Source organism: Marmota marmota, unplaced genomic scaffold (assembly GCF_001458135.2).
Source record: "Marmota marmota marmota unplaced genomic scaffold, marMar, whole genome shotgun sequence".
Lineage (NCBI taxonomy): Eukaryota > Metazoa > Chordata > Mammalia > Rodentia > Sciuridae > Marmota > Marmota marmota.
In genome coordinates, this window is record NW_026000016.1 from 6,701,813 (window position 1) to 6,723,853 (window position 22,041).

Here is a 22,041-nt window from a genome sequence, read left to right on the forward strand (position 1 = left end):
CATCCATCCGTAGCAGTTTGTGAGCCATTTTTCAATCATGTGTTTGTTCCTTATATTTGTTTTTGATCAAATCTAGATTTCCAAGTCAAAGGAAATGCCACATTCAGCAATCGCTTTTCATCAGACTTAGGAGAGCATTTGATGAGAATGCCTGAAAGCTTTCAATTTAATAAGCTCAAAGTATTATAGCAGTGTACATTATCCTTTCTGCTTTAAACCTTGCAAACATGGCCTTGTTTGTCAGTTTCTAAACTGTGATGAATGTTTCCAATAAACCAGGCTGAGAAAATAAAGAGGAATAGTTGTTTATGGAAAGATTATTAAATAGATGATTGTGGATTATCATTCTTTATTCCTGAGAGAAATTAATAAGCTCACAATCTTTAGGACAGTGGATAGAATTCCAGGGCAGATCTTTTCTTCTTCTGCCATCTGAGATACTCAAGCACTTGGTCCTCTAGGGATAGTGTTTGTTGCATAAGGAAAAACTGCATGTCTTATTGCTCATTTTTGGTTTTGTTTTGCCAAAAACAATAAGGATACTGAGGCCATTTCCCAATAGTGCTTTCTCTGGAATGTTCTACCTGAAAAAGAGTAAGATATTCTGATTGAAAATTATTAATACTGATGGCAAGGGACATTTTTGGCCATCATTTTGAAGAAGGGGCTGTTTCTCTAAATATGTGTCTTTATTACAAAGGAAAGAAAACTCATTTTGTATATATTGACAAGTTAGAATTTTTTGTTACCAACAGGTTTGGCAAACATCGGAAAGATGACAAGATTGAGAAAACGGGTAAAATAAAAATACAGGACTCCTTTACGTCAGAAGAGGAGAGAATACGAATGAAGCAGGAACAGGAGAGGTAGACTTCAGTTATTTTGTTTAACGTCATTAGAAAGAGGTTCTGTTTCTTTCTTTCTGCTTTCTTTTTATAATGTTAATATTTTGCATTTAATTTTATTTTCTGTGTCAACCTAAATACTGATGGTTACGAGGTGACTATATTGTAATGAAAGTTTTATTGTTGTTTTTTAAAGAGAGAGAAAGAAAACCTTATTTGAGCCAAAGTGTATGTCAGTGGTTTTAGTTCAGAACTTTTACATAGGAGGTAGGAGAATAAACTAATACTGAATTTATAATTGCTTTAAATATACAAAAAATTGTTTAAAATCCTGCCTCAACCAACTATGCATATGCATTATATGAAAGTAATGCTTAAGAAATACTCACTTGAAAATAATTCGAATTTTTATATCTCCTTTTGAATCTCTTACTTCATAATAAGAATTCAGAGCTGTTAGTTTTTCACAATTTTTTTTTCTTTCCAATGTGACATTTATTTCCTAATTCTTTTATTTCACTGTCTTCACATTTTGTGCTATTTTTCCACTTACGTTTTCTTCCATCTTCCAGAAAGATGGTTGTTTATTGTTAGATCATTCCATGTTGAGAACCCAAAGACCAGTAAAGTGAATTAAGAGTTACTTTAAGCAGCCACTTGAAAACCACTTTTATAAACTGATGAGGATTTCCTTGTTAAATTTCTAGGGGATGAGAAAGCAGTGTCACACTTTTGTTATTGGAGTTTACAAGGCTCACAGTGAACTCCTCTTTGTACTCTTATATTTGGTGTTCATAGTGGCCAGAGCAAGGGGCACTATGTCTATTTTACTTTGAATAATCTGGGGTTTAAGTGAGTTTCTGGTACCCTGATCAAGTTTATAAAAGCTAAATCTTGTCCAGAACTAGGATTCTAAACCCACAACCTTGAGGTCAAATTCAATGTTTTCTTACAATTCTAGAGGTGGGGTGCTTTTAGTCTTACAGCAATGAATGAAACAAACTCAAAATGTTATCCCAGGATGGTTTTCTTTAAAGGAGATTAGTGTTTGGATATTTTTATTCATCTTTTCAATACCCTTAAGGCTTTTTGGTTCTCATTTTTTGTGCATGTGTGTTTTTGTTTCATTTTTGTCGGAGTGGAATGATGACTCTGATTCTCTGTAACTTTTCAAAATATATACACAGGGAAAACATGGAGTTTTATGATGTAAATCTGGGTTTATTCTGCTGGTTCACTCCACAATTTAATTTTTATTTATTTTTGGTTTTGTCGGTGCTGAGAATTAAATGAAGGGCTCCTGTGTGCTATACAAGTACTCTTGCTGAGTTATACATCTCAGTCCCCAATTTTAGTTTTTTTTTATTTTAAATATTTATTTTTTAGATTTTTAGGCGGACACAATCTCTTTATTCTATTTTTTTTATGTGGTGCTGAGGATCAAACCCAGTGCCTCACACATGCTAGGTGAGCATTCTACCACTGAGCTACAACCCCAGCCCAAGTTTTAAAAATCATGTTGCCTTGTTTATTAGGACTTCCATTAGTTCTCATGAATTTTGAGATTGATTTCCAAACTTATTAATAAGCTCACAATTTTTAGGACAGCGCATAGTATTCCTTTGCATGCACAGTATGGCATTTAATTGCTCAGAAGATAAACTTCTCTCCTAAAGAGTTTCCTGTGCCTAAAAAGAGAACATACCAGGTAAACGTACGTGCTCAGATTCATCCACAGGCAAGTATGGCATTTAGTTAGAGCAATCAGAACAATAGAAAGAACCATTCTACTTCTTCCATCTCTTAAAACCCGCCAAAGGGGATAGGTTCATTAATCCTGTACCATTTTTCATATCTAAATATTCCTGCTTTGCAGTTTAAGGTGACTTATGTGTTTTAATGCACAATTCTATCAACATTTCCCAAAATGCTTTTATAATACATCGTCAGATATTTCCAGCCAAACAATGATTTTTACATAATGGTTTCACTTGTATTATTAATTTGCCTAAGGCACCATTCACTTCTCAGTTTTGCTTTTAATCTCCATCTCTGTACCTCTAATGATGCAATACTTCTGGGAACTAGGTTGGTCATAATGAATTTACAGTGTACAGGGGACTTAGAGTAAAAATCTTTTAGGGTCAAGGAACAAGTGACTAGTCCATTAAAAAAATCAATTAAGATCATAATTTAAGAGAATTATTGCACTTTGACTTTGTACTTTAACAACAATTTTTACAAGTGTGTTTTGTTTAAACTCATGGATTTTGAAATAGAGCAAGTGAATGCATGAGACTTGTCGGGGTACACCAAACAGAGTGTATTTGTCATTTTGGTATGGTGTCTCTTCTTTGTATGCCATCTCTTCTGTTCCTTCTATTGACATTGGCAATGGAATGCTCCTTTGGAGAATGGAAACTGCAGCTTCTTTAGGAAACATTTGATTAGAGGAATAGATGAAAATAAATCAACCTCTGCTTATGTTCTCATCACAGCTTTTCCCTCTGCTTACTGGCAGTGAAATATTTCCTATAACATTATTTTCCACTGTAACTATTGGAGTTCCAAAAATCATTTTGGCTGATTCCATATAAAAATAGAAAACCTGACATTCCTTAGTTATGAGTTATGACATGTCCACAAACCAAAATATTTTTTCACCCACATACATCTGTGCAGCCTGAATATTACTTAAGATATAAATATTGAAAAATTGAAAGGATGGTGCATATGATTTAAAATGTTTTTCCTACAATGTTAAGATTTATTCTGATGGTGCAAGTAAAACTAGATTCTTCTCAGCCTGGATCTAAGATTAAATTTGATTTCATTCTTACTAACTTCTTCCTCTTCCTTCCACTTGCTGCCAACCCTGGGAGCTTGGTTTTTGAGTAAATGCTATCCAAATGGAAGCAATGGATGAGAAACATCCCCGAGTGGGTCTGTCTGCTGGCTCTGCTAGGGCTGCCTGCTGCAAGCTAGAGCTTGCACAACCCAGTTCTCTTTTTTAGAAGAGAGAATCTGGGGTGATGCCAAGGGTGAAGTTAAGTAGTCTTGAGTTTTGCTATTCTGATTTACTGTTGAAAGCCCTGAACCTGGGCACCTAGCCTTTCAGAGATGCTATTGGGCCCACTGAGCATAGGCTAGCACACATGAAGCATGGCTGGAAGGCAGTGCACACTGTCTTTTCCTAGTTGGTCTTTCAGGCATGCCTAGAGACAGCATCCCGTTTTGAGCTTCAAAACCAAATAATAAAACACGCTCTATTAAATGATCTCTGTAATTTCAAGTCTACTTAGCTTCCTTTATGAAACACAGTGTAGATTCCGCTGTTGACCAAGCATCAGTAGTCATGTTTGGGCTTTCTCTTTTGCTACAATGATATCTCCACTGATGTGTAAAAGGTAGTATATATACCATTGGATATATACATTTGTGACACAGGGCATCCCCAACAGTATTTAGCAGGAGAAAAAGGGGTTAAGCAGTCGTGTTTAGTGTGTACAGATATGTTTGAGAAATACTCAGTTAAACCAGTTCATTCATGTTTATTTCATTATTTCTCCAAATCCTCCTTAAGTTGATATGTATTGTAAAGCACCAAAACAGTAATAGAGAATCATTCTCCCAACTTAGAGAAGACATCAACCCAATAGAGAAGACATCCACCCGTTCCACTCTTTTTGTTCTTCTTGGACACTAACATCTCTCAGAATTCCTAGATTCCTGGGGAAATACTGATATGAAGTAAAGATGTGGCCCCTGGTTCAACCATATCCAGCTCACTCTACTAACTGGCTCTAGAAACTGGAGATTTTTTTGTAGAGCTATGATAGAGTTTAAAGCTAGGGTTGGGACACCCCTCTACTTCATGGATTTTGTTTTGTGCACTCATGAATCTTATTACTTTTCATCTTTCTTTTTAAATTTTCTCTTTTCCAAATACTTCTCCCCTGCTTAAAACATGTATTTTAAAGCTCTGGTTCTAAGATAATCTAATTCTAAAACTACAGAAACTGTGGGGGAAAACTTATAAATTTAAAATAGGAAAACAAAAATTTATCTGTATTAATACCACTAGTTAAATATTTGTGTATGCCACTCTAATTTCTTCTTATAAAATACATACGTCCATATACCTATACTTTAAAAAGTTGGCATCTATTTACTGTTTGATTTATTTTGGGTTTTTATGTATTTTTAGACAATCATGTTGAATGTTTTCTGGAACAGGGTAATGTGTATGTGAATAGATAGATAAGGACAGAAAGAATTAAAGACAGTCTGAAAGATGAAATTGTAGCTTATATTTCTGGCCAAGTTCCTTAACTCTCAAATAATATTTATGTCATATGTTATTCATTCTATTAAGCGAGTATTATAATGGTAGCTGGCTCACATTTTATAGTTATTTGGCAAAGTTATAGTTGTTACAATATTATTATCTATATCTATATAGTGAGTTGTGCTTGGAAATATTTCCAAGGGTTCTGATGCTTGTAGTGGAGATATGAAAAAGTTCATGAATTTCTTATAAAATCCTCCCAGTCGTGAGAGGTATTTTCAAATCCACTAAGGAAGTACATGGCTTGAAATTTTCCATTATTCAATGTTATAATCATCATTTGAAGCCTTGGGTTTTTAGCACTAGACTGTTGAGCTATCTGTGTCCTTAACTGGTACACTTCTAGTTCTTGGTTTGTCATTTTGCAAGTTTTTCTGGCATTCTGCATACAGCTCCCATTCATTAGAATTCTCTCTTCCTAATTTAACCAACATTTATTTCATTTTGACATTGTTTCCTTACCTTCATTAAGAGAAAACATTTAATGTGTTAACATTTAAAAAATTGGCCAAAAGCCTGGGGTTGTAGCTCAGTGGCACAGCGCTGCCTTGCATGCACAAGGCCCTCACTTCTAGCCCAGCAGTGCCAAAAGAAAACATGTAAGACAATGAGTTGTGAATCCATGACTGCAGAGCTTTGCACAGCGAATACTGGTGGGCCCAGAGTTAACAGAGAATGCTCCCTAAAGATGACAGTTTGGGGGCTAGGTCTAGTTTCCAACAATATGTCCAATTTAGCAAAATTATAGTAGGTGGGGGGACAAGTTAAATTGCATCATTAATACTAATGAGATGATATCAGTTTTAAAATATACAATGGTAAAAGTTGAAAGACAGATAAAAAGGTATTCACAGTATTACTTACTAGTAACACAATCATAATTTTTAAAGAATTCAAGCAGTTAAAAGACTGTCCATCCCTTTCTGGGTATGATGATGCACACCTATAATCTCAGTGGCTTGGGTGGCCGAGGAAGAAGGATCGCAGGATCAAAGCCAGCCTCAGCAACTTGGAAGGGCCCTAAGCAATTTAGTTACAGCCTGTCTCAAAATGAAAAATAAAAAAGGGCTGGGGATGTGGCTCAGTGGTTAAGCTCCCCTGGTTCAATCCCTGGTACCAAAACAAAGAAAAAGACTGCCTAGACCCCATGGTATAGGGATTAAATATGGAAGAGTTCAACCTACATCACCAAAAAAATATAAATAAAATAAATTAAAGGCCAATTTCTATATGTTCTAGTCTTTATTTCTTTTTTTAATGTACCTTTTATTGAAGAAGCTTTGGAGGTAGAGGTATTTTGTGATCTAACTGAGTAATTTTAGTACAAAAGTGATTTTTCTATCCTGAAGAGTTGATCAGGCAGTTGTGATTCCCATGCATCCTCCTTTTCTGGATATGTAAAGACTATACTTCGTATTCATAAAAAAGTGCTTTTCATTTTAGTATACTGCAATTAGTGCTAAAAGCCATTTATTGTAAAAAGCAAAAATATTAATGAATAGAAATGTTACAAGAACAGAAGTCTTGTGTGTTTTATCTTCATCATGCATCATCCATTTTAATTAGAGAAAAGGGTGGTGAGCACTGTGACAAGAGACTGGAATTAAAATCATTAATTGATGTCAAGCTGAAGAGAGACTGTTAGCATGAATTTAGTGACAGCAGGAAAGAAATTAACCTTATTACTTTATTTAGTATATTACATTATTTTGTGTATTATTTTCTATGCAGGTTCAAGGCAATTTCATTATCATAATGGGAAAGACTTTTTTTTTTTTGCAAAAAGGAAAGGTGTGAATATTTATGTTTCAACATAACAAATTGAAATAATAAGTTCTTCACTATTTTTTTTAAATCTTGATAAAACGTTTTAATTGTTGTTTCATTTTTTTTCTTCAGATTTCAAGGATAGGGAAATAGTATATGCTATTGTCCATCAATGTCAGTTCTTACAGCTGCTTGCACTAATTTAAACCTCAGAATAGTTCTTTTGTTTGTAATTGGGAAGGACTCACTGAGATGCATAAAGCAATAGACATTTATTTCTTTGGCTAAGTTTTGGACTAATCAGTTTCTTCTGTCATTGCTGAGGGTTGGTCTGAGATAAATGGAATGGATAATGCTGAACAACAACCTGACTGTTGAGGAAAACTAATGACTCCTACATCTTAGAGATAATTTGTGACCTTGGGGTCACAATAAAAGAATGGAGGGGGTGTCCTTTTATAGCATTGACCATCTGGAACCATTAGGAGCTCAACTGCAAGATACTATCTCTTTTTAAAGTTTCCTTAAGAAACCATGCTATTTTTATTAGGACACTGAAAATATTTTTTCCCCTGAGCCAAATATTATTTTTTTGAACTAAGTTTCTCCACAAAGAATGAAATATATAACATAGATTTGAATGTTCTCTTTTTTTTTCAAATTACACAGAAAAAATATTTGTGGGGGGGTCAACTTCTAACAAATCACTATCAGAAGAAGTGCTGGTAGTGTTACAAAGTCTACTTTGTAATGAATAAGACATTCAACTATAGAAGAGTATAATAAAGAAAATCAGTGACTTTTATTAACTTTGCTCCCCAAACCCAGAGTACACTCCTGGTTTTTAAAATTGGATTTCCTCTGTCATTTGCTTAGCAAATTTTTTTAGCATTCACTTTTAGAATGAACTTTGAAGTGCCCTGCAGTTCAGGCTGGTAACCGGGTTGATTAGCCTTTGCAGTAGCAATCCTCCCTTGGTGCATCCCAGGGATGCTACAGTTTTATGCTAAGGTTTTCATGACCAGCATAAACTGTCAGGGTTAAAAGGAATGTTGTGATGAGACTTCAAAACTTGGGGATAAAATACATTGTTGATGACAAGGTAAGCAATAAAAATACGATTTCTTGTATTATTGAAGCTTAAAGAGAAAAAAAATCAAGTGTTTTTAGGAGGTAGTATAGGTGGGACTGTGATATTCATTGGATTTAATTTGGGTAAAAGAAAGCAATTAAGAGCTGTGCTTTGTGAATAATACCTCAGGCTGCTGAGTATTTCTTTGGAGATAATGACTTCTTAGAAATTGACCCCCAGTGAATTTGTGTGTCTGTGTTTGTGTATGTGTGTAGTTTGGAAAAAAAAAGAGCATTCAAATCCTATCAGTAATATAATTAAACTGGGGTACAAGAAGTTTGGGGAGTTTATTTGGGAATGGGCTTACTTTGAGAAGACTATGTTCCCGTTCTCTTTTTATGATAACTTCCTATGAGTACTGTACTTCCAAATGGATTATTTCCACTTTTAACAAATTTGAATAGGGTTAGTCCTTTAGAAATCAGTCTCAAACCAGCTCTTTTTTTTTTTATTTAGTATTTTTTAGTTGTTGATGTACCTTTTTTGTTTGTTTGTTTATTTGTATGTGGTGCTGAGAGTAGCACCCAGTGCCTCACACATGCTGGGCAAGCAGTCTACCACTGAGCCACCACCCAGCCCGCTCCTTTGGTTTGGAAGGTTCTCCAAATTTAGAATTTTGGGCTTTATATTTATATAATGATGTTTATATCTATCTTTTGCATCAAAATTCATCACATTCTCCAACTTCAAGACTTCTGTGAATGCTGAGGACTCCTGGATATTTCCTATGATTATTTGATTCTCTGATAATGACCAAACACAGTCGTAAAGTGGGTTGTCGGATAAGTGAGAATTGAGCTTCAAGTTAATATCCTGTTGCGTTAAAGAAAGAACTAATTTCCTTCTTTCTGCTAGCTGTTTCTTTTTTTCTCCCCTGACTGAATCCAGTCAAAAAGTGTATTGCAAACAATAAAATTATCTCTCAACTTAATGTAGACTTTCCATCATGGATGTTTAATATTTAGTGATAACTGGCTTTTATAATAGCATTTCTATCAAAATTGCTCTTAAATAGGTAAGTGGTGTATAATAAAAAAGCTCTGATAATTTTAGCTAAATTCGACATTAGACTTTGAATTGCTATTTCTCTTGTGTATTCTGTCCATGGGGCTTATGTTTATTTGGATCTGGGATTTCCTGATAAAAATTTCTCATTTTCCAATATTCTCTTGATCTAAGGAAGTCATTAGTTCTCAACTCAGGAAATAAGGTTCTTCTCCAAAGTTTTGGGAATATAAAAAACACTTTTGATTGTCCTCATTGCTCAGGGACACTGCTTAATTACATGTGCCTGGGATCCCTGTTGTGCTAGGTATCCTATTCAACCACAAATAGCTCCTTCTTAAATGTCACTAGATGCCTGCTGAGCAAAACTGGGCTAGGTAAATTTAAGTATTTTCATTTTATAGCTGCAAAATAAGAAAAAATAGGGAAATTTGACCCTCGGAGTCCAACATTTTGAAAATCAAGGCTGAAGTAATGGTGATAACTAGTATAGTAAGGAGAAAAATAGTATGTGACACTTTTCTAGAATTAAAAAACTATTTTTAAATTATTTTAGATTCATAGGAAGTTGCAAAGATAGTACAGTGAGGTGTTATGTATTTTAATGTAGTAACCCCAGTGGTTACAATGATTTAACTGAAGGATGACATCAGAGCCAGGAAATTGACATTGAGTGATATTCTGTGATACAGATGAACCCCAGTTTTCTTTTTTTTTTCTTGCCTGTTATGCAATATCTCTTTTATTTCTGATTTTGAAGTAAATGGCTATGAACAATTTGTGCAAATTTTTTCTTGGACATAAATTTTCTTTCTTTGGGATAAATACCCAGAAGTTCAATTGCTGGCTAGTATGTTAAGTGTGTTTAATTTTTAAGAAGCTACCAAACTGCTTTCCAGGGTGGCTGCACTATTTAATATTTCTAATGGCAATGTGTGAGAGACCTAGTTTCCTTTTATCCTTGCCCACCTTTGGTATTGTCACTGTTTTTTATTTTAACTGATCTACTAGGTATCTAATGGTAGCTCATGATAGTCTTAATTTGCATTTCCCTAATGGCAGGTGATGGTGAACATCCTTCTGTGTCTTTATTTGTCAGCTGTATATCCTCTTCAGTGAAATCTTCCTTCCTATTTTTGGCCTATGGATTGTTTTCCTATTGTTACATTATGAATATTTTTTAGACTTTGTGAGATAAGTGATTTGTGGATTTCTTCTTCCCATTTATACCTGTCTCTTTATCTTCTAAATAGAACTTTTCACAGAAGAAGAGTTTGTAATTTTTATGATGTTGAATTTATACATTTTCTTATTTTATGGATAGCAGTTTTGGTATCATTTCTAAGAACTCTTCACCAAATACTAGATCCTAAAGATATTATTCTATGTTTCCTGATTAATTTTTGTAGTTTTACATTTAAAACTATGATCTATTTTTATTTTATTTATTTTTTTACCAAACTAATATAAAGTCTTTATTTATAAGTAATTAATTTTTTAAATTCCTTTTTTATTTTTTATTTATATATGACAGCAGAATGCATTACAATTCTTATTAAACGTATAGAACACAATTTTTCATATTTCTGGTTCTATACACAGTATATTCACACCAATTCGTGTCTTCATACCTGTACTTTGGATAATAATGATCATCACATTCCACCATCATTAATAACCCCATGCCCTCTCCTTTCCCCTCCCACCCCTCTGCCCTATCTAGAGTTCGTCTATTTCTCCCATGCTCCCTCTCCCTATCCCACTATGAATCAGCCTTCTTATATCAAAGAAAACATTTGGCATTTGGTTTTTTGGGATTGGCTAACTTCACTTAGCATTATCTTCTCTAACTCCATCCTTGTACCTGCAAATGCCATGATTTTATTCTCTTTTATTGCTGAGTAATATTCCATTGTGTATATATGCTATATTTTTTTATCCATTCATCTACTGAAGGGTACCTAGGTTGGTTCCACAGTTTAGCTATTGTGAATTGTGCTGCTATAAACATTGATGTGGCTGTGTCCCTGTAGTATGCTGATTTTAAGTCCTTTGGGTATAGACCGAGGAGGGGGAAGCTGGGTCAAATGGTGGTTCCATTCCCAATTTTCCATGAAATCTCCTTACTGCTTTCCATATTGCCTGCACCAATTTTCAGTTTCACCAGCAGTGTATGAGTGTGCCTTTTTCCCTACATCTTCGCCAACACTTGTTGTTTGTATGCATAATAGCTGCCATTCTGACTGGAGTGAGATGAAATCTTAGAGTGGTTTTGATTTGCATTTCTCTAATTGCTAGTGATGATGAATATTTTTTCATATATTTGTTGATTGATTGTACATCATCATCTGAGAAGTGTCTGTTCAGGTCCTTGGCCCATTTATTGATTGGGTTATTTGGTTTTTTTTGGTGCTTAGCTTTTTGAGTTCTTTATATTCCCTAGAGATTAGAGCTTTATCGGCTGTGGGAGGAGTGAAGATTTGCTCCCAGGATGTAGGCTCACTGTTCACCTCACAGATTGTTTCTTTTGCTGAGAAAAAACTTTTTAGTTTGAGTCCATCCATTTATTGATTCTTGATTTTAATTCTTGTGCCACAGGAGTCTTATTAAGGAAATTGGAGCCTAATCCCACATGATGGAAATTAGGGCCTACTTTTTCTTTATTAGACACAGGATCTCTGTAAACCTATGATCTATTTTGAATTAATTTTTGCATAAGGTGTGAAACTTAATTTCAGGATTTTTCCCCTCCCTATTGGTATCCAATTGCTTCATTACTATTTGTTGAAAAATCCATTTATTCCAATGAATTGTTTTTGCATGGTGGTGAGAAATTAGTTGGCCATAGTTGTCAACTTCTGTGTTCTTTATTCTGTTCTACTGATCTTGCATCTGTCCTTCTAAAAGTATTATACAGTCTATATTAGAGTAGCTGTATTTTATCTCTTGCATTCTAGAAGTGTGATTTCTTCCATTTATTTGTTCTTTTTCACAATTGTTTTACTATTCTATATTTTGTCCTTCCATATTAATTTTATCTCATTTTTATTGTTTGTTTTGTTTTGTTTATTCGTGGTGCTGAGACTCAAAACCAGGTTCTCGTGTACACTAAGTACACACTCTATCACTGAGCAACACCCCAACCCAGTATAGATTTTAAAATAATATTGTCAATATCTACAAAAATATTGCTTGGATTTTTATAGGAACTTCATTAAAACTTTATCAGTTTCGGGCACATTGACTTACACACAGAATCTTTCCATTCGTGATCACAGTTATGTCTTTTTGTTGTTCTTGTTGTTTTAAGAAATTCTTTGACTTCCTTCATCAGCATTATATAGTAATGGGATACAATGTAATGTTTTGATACAAGTAAACATTGTATAAAGCTTAAAGAAGGATTAACTAGGATTTACATTTCCTCAAACAATTGTCATTTCTTTTTGGTGGGAACATCTATTTTGAGATATACAATATGTCATTGTTAACTGTAGTAACTCTAGTAGCCAACAGAATACAAGAACGTTTTTTGCCTTTCTAACTATAACTGCAAATCATTGACTGACCTCTATCCCTCCTTTTCCTTCCTAGTCTCTGGTAACCACTATTTTATTCATTACTTCTTTGAGATTAACTTCTCATTTCCACATATGAATGAGATGATGCAGTATTTTTCTATCATTTAACATAATGTCCTCCAGGTTTATCCATGTTGCTGCAAATGACAGAATTTCATTCATTTTTATGGTTGAATAGTATTCCGCTGGGAATATATGCACTATTTTCTTTATCAGTTCATCCATTGTTGAATACTTAGGTCAATTCCATATTATTGCCCTTGTGAATAGAACTGCAGTAAACATTTAAGTACAGATGTCTTTATGATATACTGATTTCATTTCCTTTGGATATATACCTAGCAGTGGGATTGCTGAACTATATGATAGTTCTAATTTTAGAGTTCTGAGGACCATTCATACTATTTTTCATAATAATTGGATAAATTTACATTCCCAGCAGTCGCATCTTTTCCAAGACTTTACTGTTTTTTAAATAATTATTTCAATTTGTAAGTGTGCAACAAAAGTATCAAAAAATCATCAAAAATCATCAAAATTCTACTGATAGCTAATTATTTTTAGGTAACTAACATTAATTTATGGCATAAATTATATCAATATATTGTAAATACTTTAATAAATAATTTAATAAAATCTTAGTAAATTGAATATATCTTCAGTAAAAGTGGTCAGATAAGGCCTACTTTTTATTTATTTATTTAGGTACCAGGGATTGAATCTAAGGGTGCTAGACCACTGAGCCACATCCCCAGCCCTGTTTATTTTGAGACAGGGTCTCACTAAGTTGTTTATGGCCTTGCTAAGTTGCTGAGGCTGGCTTTCAACTTGTAATCCTCCTGCCTCAGCCTCCTGAGCCACTAGGATTACATATGTGTTCCACTGCACCTGACTGCTTTTTAATTTTAATGCAGTCAAATTTCATTTCAGAATTTGACTGGATGTGTATTTCTTGTCCTTAAACTCAGAATTCTCTGGTTCTGTATGCATCACATGAAATCAATACCCTTGTCATTTAATTGGAATCACTTTTTGCTATTAATGACATGAACAGTGTGAATTCATGTTTAAACTGTAGTATATTTAATGTTTATGCTTATTTAAAATGAGGAAGATATATACATTTTATATATGTGTGTGTGTGTGTCTTTATACACACACACTCACATTGCATATATGTGTAACTTTTTAAAAAATCACTTCTTGCCTTAATCATGTCATGCCTCGCACTATGCAGGTAGATGCCAGAGGCCCTTTGTTCGTGATGGTTTTTTAATGCTAGTTAATAGATGAAAATGTAAACCTAAGATTTAAGTTATGAGTGTTTCTTATTGACATGAACAAAAAGTATCTGAAATTATTTTTTAGCGTACACGGCATTACTTGACAATATAAAATATATATAACTTAGCATTTAATACCACTGCTCTTCCGGTAGCTGCACAGGATAAAATGTATTTTACAACATATTTTTGGTGGATGTTTCTGTATATAGATTTTAGAGAAGGAATAGTTTCTCTTATTTCATCTTTGTTATAATCTTACAGGATTCAAGCCAAAACTCGAGAATTTAGGGAGCGACAAGCTCGAGAACGTGACTATGCTGAAATCCAAGATTTTCATCGCACATTCGGCTGTGACGACGAGTTGATGTATGGGGGAATGTCTTCTTATGAAGGTTCTCTGGCTCTCAACACCAGGCCCCAGAGCCCAAGAGAAGGGCACATGATGGATGCTTTGTATGCTCAAGTGAAGAAGCCGCGGAATTCCAAACCTTCACCTGTAGACAGGTAGGCTCCAGGGGCGATCCTGGTATTGCTTTCAAATCAGCTTTCATATAGTTTTTGACAAGGGAGTAGATTGTTCATCAATCCTCAAACCTGAACTGCCTGTTATTAATGGCCTTTTAAAAGCTGTTGTGTCTAAAATATTGAATTTACACAAATCGAAGCCTAATGGAGAGAGCAGCAAGAGGTTTTGATAGCTTTTCTAATGATTCCAACATATTTCATCCTGTTCTTCAAACAGTTTTAGACCTAAGAACCAACCTTTAGTTTATAACTCAAATAAAAATCAAACTTGAAATTATGGCCCTTCTACTTAAGCAATATTTGCTTTTATTGCTAGGAGAACCTCCAGTTGGGGTAATTAACTAGGTGGAGAATGACATGATTTGTTCCAGTTATGATTTAGAAGGGCCACCTTTTTGGGTAACATAATTTTATATTATGAAAGAATTAGTAAATGAGAAATACAGCAGAGCCAGTTCTGAAATTGGTAATTAACAGTCACATACCACAGGTCTGATTTATATTTACCAATAAAACATACCAGAGTACAATGTTGACTGTATTTGATGCCTATAGTTATTTAAAAATTTAACTGACTCTATGGATATGGCTATGTATTTATTGGTTATGTACTTACAAATATCTGTATGTTTTTGGCAGTTATTTATTGGTTATATCCTTAGTAATGTCTATATACTGGTGGCTGTCTGTTTATTTCAGATGGATACATGTATATTTCAAGTTTTAACTGACATAATTTTAAACAGATCTTTTTCCATTCTTCCATTTGTATAATCAAGCACCATATGGAGTTTAGCTCATGAAGAAAATAATACTCATTTCTTTTTATGTCAAACATATGCATGGTATTATCATAATTCACTCACCATGTTATTATTGTTGCTGTGTGTGGGAGCTGGGCTCTGTACATTATACATGGTTTCACTTAAAAATCAGTGATTCCCAAGCCTTCATGAGCTGTAGGATCACCTGAAGGTTTCTTAAAGCACTGATTGGTTGACTGTCCTCTAGCATTTTGTCTGGAGTGGAGCCCAGGGATTGACATTTCTTATAAATTCTAAGTTTGATGTTGGCACCACTGGTCCTGGGGATATACTTTAAGATTCCTTGCAAGACAAAAGATGGCACTGGAATTATTTCATCTGTGGCATGTGTGTAATTTGGTTGATACAGTTTTGTAAGAAGTCTATATTTCAGTTATTTGCTTCCAGCTATTTTTAATAGAGTTTGGCAAATGCAACATATAACCCTTGGGTAAACCCAGAAGGAAGCATTTAAAAAAAATAGCAAATGGAAAAACAAAACAAACAACAGTAAATGAAGAAGCAGATCTTAATGTGAAACTTTGATCAGATTATTGTTCTGATGTTTCGTTTTTATGTTGTACTTTCAATATTTATTTTTCTTAGAAAATCTATTTTATGTAGAAGATAATGGGTGAATGAGGAAGGAGGCTTCTGGCTTATTTAAACCCCTTTACTGGGATGACCTAGAAGGTTCACCTGCTTATTAACTAACACAGATGTGCCGGGACTCAAAGAATGAAGTTATTATCAGTGACAGTGACATTTCCTTTAAAAACTTTGTACTTGTTTCTGCCATATTAGCGAAAGCTGCTTATAGAAGGTCAAACAGCATTTGAAGGCCGTGAATGTCCCATTGAAAGTGTTTTCCTGGAAGAAAGGACACTAGTAACAGTGACATTGCCAGTTTGTAACTTTGGGAGGAACTTCAAAATCATTAATCAGTGTATTATTGGCCATTGATGAAGCATTCATCATTTCCACATCTAGTTAAAAAGAGTGGATGTGCTTGAGCAGTTACATAGCTCAGAAGTCCCACATGACCAGAGCCAGAGTCAGAAAGGATCTTCCAACAACTCATAATCAGAAGTGGTTGCTTTAAACCCCAGTGTTCTAAAAGACTCCGAATCCTGCCAGAAGATTTCTGCACATTCTCTAAAGGGCTTCCATGTTCAGAACCCCTCTACTCTGGGCTACAACATCCCTTCCATGACTTCTGCTGTGCACCACACTAACCCAAAACTGAAGCAGCTTCCTAACTAATTGCTATCAAAAGTCTACTCAGGAAAACATCTCAGAAGAAAATTTAGCCACAGGGATTAGTCACACCAATGAATAATTCAAAATCACACCTCAGACTGCTATAATCCAACCCTCACCATCCTTACTCAGAGAGATTATTTTTTTTTTCAAAAAAGAATTAAAGAAACCTAGGTTTGGTTTTATGATTTTTTTTTCAGAGAATAAGATATCCATTAATACTGAGTGACATCACTAATTCAAAAGGTTGATAATTACTCTACCTGTACAATACTTCCTCTCTTGCCTATTCCTGAATATGAACTTGGTATGGAAAAAATGGTATCATCCCCATCATCTCATCTTTTTCTGTCAGAGAGAGAGCTGTAGAAAAGTGCTTCTCAATTTTGAGTAGTATAGAAACTCCTTTTTAAAGGAAAGATAAGCTCTTTATACTACAGCATTGGTTTAAAATGTTTTCATTATAATGTTATTTAAATATGTATAAAAATATAATAAGACCAAATTCCTTCTGTTTATAACCATTATACAACTATAAAATCAAACGTCTTTACAAAATTAAATACAAACAAAATGGCAGAGCCATTATGTTCAAATGAACAGCATTAATGGGACCATACTACTTTTTAAAAATAATCTAAATTCTTGCACAAATCATAAGTATGGTGGTGGCTGCTACATGATTAGTTCATTTGAGTGTGTTTATGTACCACAGTGAACTAAGTACTAACTAAGCGTTCATCATATCATCAAAAGAACTGCAAAATTCTGGGTTCTTTTGAGTGTTCATGTCCAAGTATCTTTGGTTGGCACATCACAGAGATGAATCGTTTATATGTGAAGTTAGCTTGCCTCTATTATCATTAAGTTGAGATAGTGAAAGTAGTATAATTCTTGGTGCCTTCATATTTGTAAACTTAAAATTCAGACAATAAAATAACATGCCCATAAACATCTAGAAGACACTTACATTAACTTATCAACCTAATGGAAACACAAAACTGGAAACTTCTCAGAGATTATTTCTTGTATGAACAATGTACAAGCTTCTATCAACTTTAAATGTCACCAAAATTTGTAATCAGTGTCTGATGAACTTTACTACTCAAATTTTGGGTTTTGTGGGAGTGTAGGCAGTGTAAAGAGTTGACAGTCGTGAAGTGTAGCCTGCATCTCTTCTTGGATTTTCTTTGTTCAGTAAGAAAGCAGAATTCAGAATTTTTCTTTCTTAATCATTTTCTTGGATCTTATAGTCAGAAATGTGAATTTGGTAGCTCTACATGGAAGCAACCAAAGATAATTGATTAAATGCTATGAAGTTGATGTCAACATGGGGGTATCATTTCAATTTCCATGTATTATTTATGATGCTTTTTATAGGGATAGCATTATACTCTGTCTAGAAATATTTTTGTGCCTGTTTATTGACATGTCACTATTATCTAACTATATGCTTTAATCTTGATGCCCGGGTTACTCTTTATTGGTGTCCTTGGCCACATTTTGGATTTTCATGTTGGATAGAAGCTAAAGAGAAGCAGACTCTCTCCTGTGTTTTGTATGAATACTAGACTTAAACTCACAAAAAAATGTAAGTGTATTTATACTTTATCCTGATTATTAATCAGTGACCTCAAAATTTTATCGTTGTAAATGATTCATAATCCTGAATTTCTTAGGCATGAGTGCCTTTCCTATTACTGCATCTCAGCGGATGCACTGCCGTTTCCATACTCTCTATGCACTGTGGAAGGAACTGCCAGTTGCGTGCCTGCTATCTTCTTAGCCCCTTCTTCCTTGCTTAATAAATTCCAATTTTGTTCATGCTAGCAAAAGATACCTATCTAAAATTTTCAAGTTCTCCAGGTTCCCTTTCAGCCACAGGTGGCATAGTTCAGACAAATAAAAGTTAGAAGCAGATCTCGAGGTGGAACTTCCGACAGAGCTAGTTTTTTCCCTGACTAGAATGGGGCTGAGCTTGGGGGTTTAGTGCAGCAGTAGAGTACTTGGCTAGCACATCCAAGGCCCAAGGTACATTCCCTAGCACTGCAAAAAAAAAAAAAAAAAAAAAATTAAATGAATAAATTTTTGAAAAAGCGTAAAGGGTGTTGAGTCAGTTTTGCCCTTTGACATTTCCCTTCTCTGCTTGGATCCTGGTGGGTGCTGCAAGAGAGGGTTTACAACCCTGAAGGTGAAGGCTGCATGGAAGAAGAATGGGGCAGCCTGGTCCCTTGAGCAGCTGGCTGTTGCATTCCTGGCATAGTCACTCTGGACTTGTCACCTGTTCCTTGTATATGTTACCTGCCATCAGGTTTCTGTTTCATGAAGCCAAATGCCATTCTGAATATAATAAGTTGTGCACAGAAGAGCCCCCAAAAAGGAATCATTATATTTTGATCAACATTTTTCTTTGCTGATTGGGGAATTATCTCCTGTCAAATGATTTTAATATTTTGTGAAATTAAATAATAGGCAAAATTCTTCAACGTTGTTCAGTTAGCAATTCTGCCTTTTATTTTGTTAAGCCTCTACTTAAAGATATTTTATCAATGAAATGTCTTCTAGAAAATATCCTCCTTAACTTTTGAACACCTTTATCCCCTGCTAGCTCCTACCTCCAAGGACAATTCTGCTATAAAGTCAGAGGCAGTTACATGTTATATACTAGAGCATGTACTAAGGGGCCAACTTGACTGAGTTTGGTTTACACAGCCATTGGTTGTATAAACTGTGCTTCCCTTGCCTCATCTGTAAGATGGGGATAATGGTTCTTGCCTTGTTAGGCTTGGGCAGGACTAACCCTGTTAATAGCATATAAAGCACTCAGCACTGTGCCTTGTTCATAATAAGCACTATTCCAGAATCTGCTCTTGCACTTGTTACCTATCAAATGGTCTTTTACTTTCAGGAAAGCACAGTATCCATAGATGCAGAAAACAAGTAAAGCATGAAATTGAAATTAATTAAGTGAGGTTTGATTCTTTACTACTTAACATAAAAGTATTGGGATGCAATTCTAGATACCACTTCATTTATTAAATAGCTTGGTCTCTCTATATTATCCCAGAATCACATCATATCATAAAAATTTCCCTTTCTTTTAGGAAAATTTGGTAGCTCTACATGGAAGATTGCATATAGCATGAGGCATTACAGATTACTTCTACAGCTATAGTATGGATATTAAAATTGAATGCTGGGTATTTATGCCGGGTATTATAGAATGCCTTATCTGAGGGTAAGGGATGGTAGTGTTGAGAGCAGGGCCTCTCAGTCCATTTCAGTCTGTCCTTTAACAACGTAAAGGTCTTCATTTTGTATTTTCACAGAATTTTGAAGTTCTTCATGTTTTACTTTCATGCAATTCTTACTAATTCTTACTGATTCTAGGAGGGTTCATTTTATTTTTTCCCCTCAGTGCTGGAGATTGAAATTGGAACCTCATGCAAGCTAGGCAAACACTCTACCATAGAACTCTATCCCCACCCCAGAGTTCTTACTAATTCTAAGCTTGTGAGCACCCAGAAAAAGGGAGACTTGAATCACTGCAAACTTCATATGAACTTTTGACATTTCTTATATGTCAGGTTAGCTCCTGGTGGGACTGGCAAGCAGGAATTGTGATCTTAAGAATTGTAAGACTGTGCTATAGTTTGAGTATGGAATATCCCCTAAAGACCCAAATGTTGAAGGCCTGGTCCCAACCTGTGGCACTGTTGGGAAGTGGTGGAACCTTTAGAGTTGGAGCCTAATAGAAGGTCTTAAATCTTTGGGGACATGCTGTCCAAGGGATTGGGGACTCTGGTCTCTTCTCTCATTTTGATTCCTGGCTACCATGAGGTGAACAGCTTGGTTTCACATCATGATGTCCTGCCTTGTCAAAGGCCCCAAAGCAACAGGACCAATTGTCTGTGAATTAAACTTCCCAAAGTGAACCAAAACAAACTTTTTTCTTTATAAGCTTATTATCTCAGGTATTTGTTATAATAATTGAAAGCTTAGGCTGCATTCTTAAACAGTGCATTTTCAAATTTTAGTGTGTATTAAAGAACCTAGAGTTCTTCTACAAAATTACTCAAAATGCTTCTCACAGATGTTAGGTATTTTGATTCAGTTGATGTGGTTAAGAACTGTGAGCTTACATTTAAACAAGCACCTCAGTTGACACTGCTGCAGATGATCCATGCAACCTGGAAAAACATTATTCTTGAAGTAATGGGAGAGAAAAAAACCTGGAGCTCCAATATGAGTTAGTTTACTAAGGTCCTTTAACAGTGAAGCTATGAAATCAGTGATAATCCTCATAGACACAACTTTATCCTGGCTTTCATGATGTCAGTTGTTCACCTGTGATTCAGTCATCATTTTATTTAAAGGATTATCTTGCAAGTGTGATATTATCACTAAACTTTTTTCAGTGAGTCTCAATACCAAAGAATTTCTTTTCATACAAGTTACCACAGTTCCAATTTAGAAAGTTTAGTATGCTTTGAATTCTAACAAAGGCATGATGAAATTCTGGTCAATATGTTTTTTATTTACTTGAGGACACCATGCAATTTGTATTTTTATATCCAGATACCAGAATCTGTAGTTAAAAACTGCACAGAAAGATAGCTCTAATGGACATTTGTGACTGTCACCATGCAATCATTTGCCTACGGGAGTGCATTGTCCTCAAATATAATTGAAATAAAATAAGAACTGTGCTGCTATAAATCTAAATAGCAAGAAAATAGTAGGCTATACTCCCCTAGCTTTCCGAGGACACCTTAATGGAAACATAAATACCATAATCATATGCTTTTTGCATGCATTTTACCACTACAGAGAAAATGCCAATTTTAAAAGAAAAGACCTTTGTGAACTTGTTTTTCCCACTATTAAAACTGGAATCCAGTTGTGTCAAAAAGGAAGTCTGGCAAAGACAGAACAAAACTAATTTTCTTAGGTACAGGCAATTATTAAACATCTGCTCTTTTAAAATGGTGGGTCATATAACAAAGTTGCATTTGCTATTCAAAAAGTCAAATGCCACTTTACTTCCATTTACTTAATATTATTTATCTCTGCTTTTCTTGAAATGTGAGAAAGTAATTTTCAAAGGTAGTAAATGTCATTGTAATGTAAGTTTTACAGGTTAGTGCCATTGTTAATTCATGTGCTCCATGCAGCTGGGGCCGATCTCAGTGCCCTTTGCCATCTGTATGTTTCTGACCTTGGCTAACTCAGCAAATGTTCCCAACTTTGTCACTTTCTTCAACATGCTCTAGAGCTATAACCCACCTTCATTTGCACCTGATATTTCTCATTCCTCATTGCTGAAGATCAGTGGCCCTTTTTCCAGGCCAGATCTGTGAGCAATCTCCTGGATGCCAGTCCTACCCTTCTAAGGAGGGTATTGCATCAGTACATCAGTACATCAGCTGCTGTATTTAGCTTTGGTCCCTCCAATGAAGTTTTCATGTAGCTAATAAATATGCTAACGT

General features: G+C 34.8%; 1 protein-coding gene across 20 annotated transcripts in view; it reads left to right on the forward strand.

Moving 5' to 3' along the window:
• The window catches only part of Pard3 (par-3 family cell polarity regulator), a 626,126-nt gene that overhangs the window by 460,643 nt on the left and 143,442 nt on the right, over nt 1-22,041 (forward strand). For 17 of the 20 annotated variants that reach the window (XM_048809090.1, XM_015483461.2, XM_015483449.2 and 14 more), the window contains 2 exons: nt 756-866; nt 14,226-14,468. In XM_048809090.1, the coding sequence (XP_048665047.1) occupies nt 756-866; nt 14,226-14,468 (354 nt within the window). The remainder of the gene's footprint in view (nt 1-755; nt 867-14,225; nt 14,469-22,041) is intronic. The other 3 variants (XM_015483455.2, XM_048809092.1, XM_048809093.1) reach the window with 1 other exon arrangement.